The 3,011-nt window shown below is 41.8% G+C and overlaps 1 protein-coding gene across 2 annotated transcripts; it reads right to left on the bottom strand.

Annotated features, from left to right (window-relative positions):
* Positions 1–733: 733 nt before the first annotated feature.
* LOC110095164 (6-hydroxynicotinate 3-monooxygenase) lies at positions 734–2,689 on the bottom strand. 2 transcript variants are annotated; one of them, XM_020820584.2, is made up of 4 exons: positions 2,322–2,689; positions 1,936–2,231; positions 1,655–1,865; positions 734–1,563 (listed from the first exon to the last, which is right to left on the bottom strand). In XM_020820584.2, the coding sequence occupies exons 1-4, from the start codon at positions 2,568–2,570 to the stop codon at positions 1,060–1,062; spliced, it is 1,260 nt and encodes a 419-aa protein (XP_020676243.1). In that variant the 5' UTR covers positions 2,571–2,689; the 3' UTR covers positions 734–1,059. The 2 variants fall into 2 exon arrangements, with proteins under 2 accessions (XP_020676243.1, XP_020676242.1); XM_020820583.2 differs by having other exon boundaries at positions 1,936–2,237; positions 2,322–2,684.
* Positions 2,690–3,011: the final 322 nt, after the last annotated feature.

Raw genomic sequence — 3,011 nt, 5'->3', positions numbered from 1 at the left:
ATTCATCCGCATGCCATTGACGTATTTTTTGGCGATCCATTGGAGCAAAAAGCCACTCCATACAAGCGACTGCAGTTCGGCTGGAGAAGCTCCAAATGGACTGTGGAATAGAGATAGAGTTCCACAAAGAGCAGCAATATAAAGTACTTTCAAGTAATTTCTCCGAATCGAGCTACAATTAAAACATCTTTGATCTTTCTTCCTATGGGTGAAATCTCTTCGAATTCCCTGAGCACTCATCTACAGCCAGCGGATGACAACACCCAGCAGCACATTGGCTTGTCATTCATGGTGCTTTTAGCTATTTTGCTCTCTGGAACTTCTAGCTACAACTATGTTTCTAAGGACATCTCCAACTGAAAATTCATTTTTCACTCCAAAATAGAGTGCAAGAAAAAAATGGCATTATTCATCTCCAATCGAATTCCATTTTGCGCCCAAATAACCGTCTTTCTCCTTCACGCGTTTCTTCGACAAATCCGGTAGAGACAGAAAAATAACGCAGGTGAACAATAAAACGCCAATATTGACGTCGCACGGTTCACCCGCAACCAAATACCGGAAGTTCTGCCGTTCGACTGAAGCTCGCGAGCGATGCCATTCATGCATTTGGAGTTATGTTGGAGAAGGCCCAAGTTTTTATCAAGATGTGTAAGTACGTAAATTAGTTGTGCCAATTGATGAAGCTCAACAAACGGAAGACAGAACAGAAAAGACTGAGGGAAGAAGACGATGAACAGTAACTCATGGCTTTCATTCATATCCACTGAGTTGTATTACACTGTGCTATATAGAAAGGATGTACATGAGTGAATTACCATAGTAACCCGGTTCGTTACTTACAGATATCTGACTTGGCAGGAGAACATGGAGACAACTTTTGAAAAACGCGGATGAAGTGGGCGCAGAAGCAGGGCGGCGGCGTAGTGGGCTTAGCCTACTTATCACCAATCACCTCTGCTTCTTCATACCCACATGGCCACAAGTGTCATTGTGCTTAAAAACTACAATCAATCTGAACAAGATTTTGTAATGCATAGAAGATAGAAAAGACCAAACTTACTGGTCCATGGACACAGGAGCTTTATAAAAGAATGGCAAGCTTTTATGCAGAATCCCAGCAGCCTCCTCTTTGCTAGCTTCTTTTGGATTGAAAGCAGTGTTATCTTGAAGAGGAAGCCCTTGCTTGAGGCGTCCGGCATGTCTCGAGTGCAGAACTTGCCTTGAGATCACTGGATATCGAATAGACTGATATTCCTGCAATGCTAGGCCCAAATTCCCCGCTCCCCACTTCTTCACACAGAGGCCTAAGACCTCAGCATCAAGAACAGCCATGTTTGTGCTTCTGGAGCAGTGAGGTGTTGTAGGGTGAGCTGCATCGCCTACCAACACCACATTATCCCAGAATAACTGAGGGAGAGGATCACTGTCATATATTACATTGATGAAAGGCTCTTTTGTTTTTCTCATAAGCTGAGCCAATTCAGAGCTCCACATTCTTTGAGCATCTGTGTGCATCTTCTCAATCATCTCCTGGTTCACTTTCATGGTCACAGATCTTCCCTGCATAACATATTCAATTACCCTTCATCTGAATCCTACCATCTTTGTTTCACTATATAAGAACTTACTCAGAGTTAGTTAAGTAGCTTGCCTTGATGTCTGGCTCTTGTGCGTCGAAGTACCATATCCAGTTGAGCCGCTTGTTTATGAGCTCAAAAAGAACGCAATGGTTTCCATAAACCAGATCAAAATACAAGCATTTTCCAAGTTCAGGATAAGCACTACGAATGGAATCAATGGTGTCTGAGCTAATATCTTCTGAGAAATCATACACTCCTCTCCATGCTGAGTAACCAGAATACCTGTTCAAGTAGAGTAAAAGAAAACTTGATTCATAAAAGAAGAAAGTAGTTCAAAATTGCGAGTCCTGACCTTAGCTTGTGACCAGGAAGAAAATGGCGTTGAATAAGGGACATGCTCCCATCAGCAGCAATTAATAAGTCACCAGAAAATTCCTTCATCTCGTCAGTGTGAGGGATTTTAACTTTGATCCGAACAGAAGCTTTGTTTTCCGGTATGATTAGAGAGAGAAAGTGATGATCCCACAGAACTGTATCTGGGGGCAAAGCTTTGTATAAAAGTGAGTGCAGATCTGTCCAGTGGAAGCATCTGTAGTTGAAATTATCATCTCTTGCAACAATCTTCCTATCCTTCTTACCATCCACGAACTGCAGCTGCGTGAAAAGATCAAGGAAGATGAAGAGAGATTTGACAACTCTAGTGACCAATTCATGAAAAGGCAAGGCAAAGATAGGAACCAGTTCTATGTCAAGAGGCAAGGAGGAATCATGGAGGATGGTTGGATCTGATAACCAAGAGCTGACAATCTCCCTAGCCTGAGGGTCCAGGCTGAGACCTGCTCCTGTTGGACTACTGGAAGGTGGAGATAAGGATTTCTCTATCACTCTCACCTCCCAACCTGCGGCAATCAAGGAATGGGCACAAGATAGACCTGCTATGCTGCCGCCGACCACCAAAGCCTTCCCTGGTGCTTGCCTGTCCTCCATTGAAATTCTCTCGGTCTATACAACTTCTGCAACCAAGAATTAATCTTTTTTTTACAGAAACTTGCTAAGGTGGTGGGGCAGAGGGTGGCAGCGATGGATGCCGGGCATGCGCATCTGTACAAGGATAAAATGACAAGAAAAATAGACCAATTTGGATGATTCTTGAACAGTGAATCATCTAATACAACTTCAGATTTCACAGAAGAAGGCAGTGGCGGAGCCAGAAAATGTATTTAGGGGGGGCCTAAATTAATTTTTTAAAATTTTCTCTCAACTTTTTACATCTAAGCTTGGGATCAACATAGGAAGTTTTAAATTTTTTTTCTTCAAATTATTATTTAGGAAGGTAGAATATTAAATATAAAATAATAAACAACTTACAGGAAAAAACTTTAGTAGCATAGACAAATTAATTTTGTTATTTTGATAGTAAAAAAACTT

Source organism: Dendrobium catenatum, unplaced genomic scaffold (genome assembly GCF_001605985.2).
Source record: "Dendrobium catenatum unplaced genomic scaffold, ASM160598v2 fragScaff_scaffold_1063, whole genome shotgun sequence".
In the NCBI taxonomy this organism is placed as follows: domain Eukaryota; kingdom Viridiplantae; phylum Streptophyta; class Magnoliopsida; order Asparagales; family Orchidaceae; genus Dendrobium; species Dendrobium catenatum.
Note: the sequence above shows the minus strand (reverse complement) of the source record. Positions and strands in the feature narration are given on the sequence as shown.

Coding starts and splice junctions, on each gene's coding strand:
- LOC110095164 (XM_020820583.2), bottom strand. CDS start 2,570: ATGGAGGACAGGCAAGCACCAGGGAAGGCTTTGGTGGTCGGCGGCAGC. Junction 1,866..1,935: donor CTTCCTGGTCACAAGCTAAG/GTCAGGACTCGC, acceptor CTACTTGAACAG/GTATTCTGGTTACTCAGCAT. Junction 1,564..1,654: donor CACAAGAGCCAGACATCAAG/GCAAGCTACTTA, acceptor TATGTTATGCAG/GGAAGATCTGTGACCATGAA.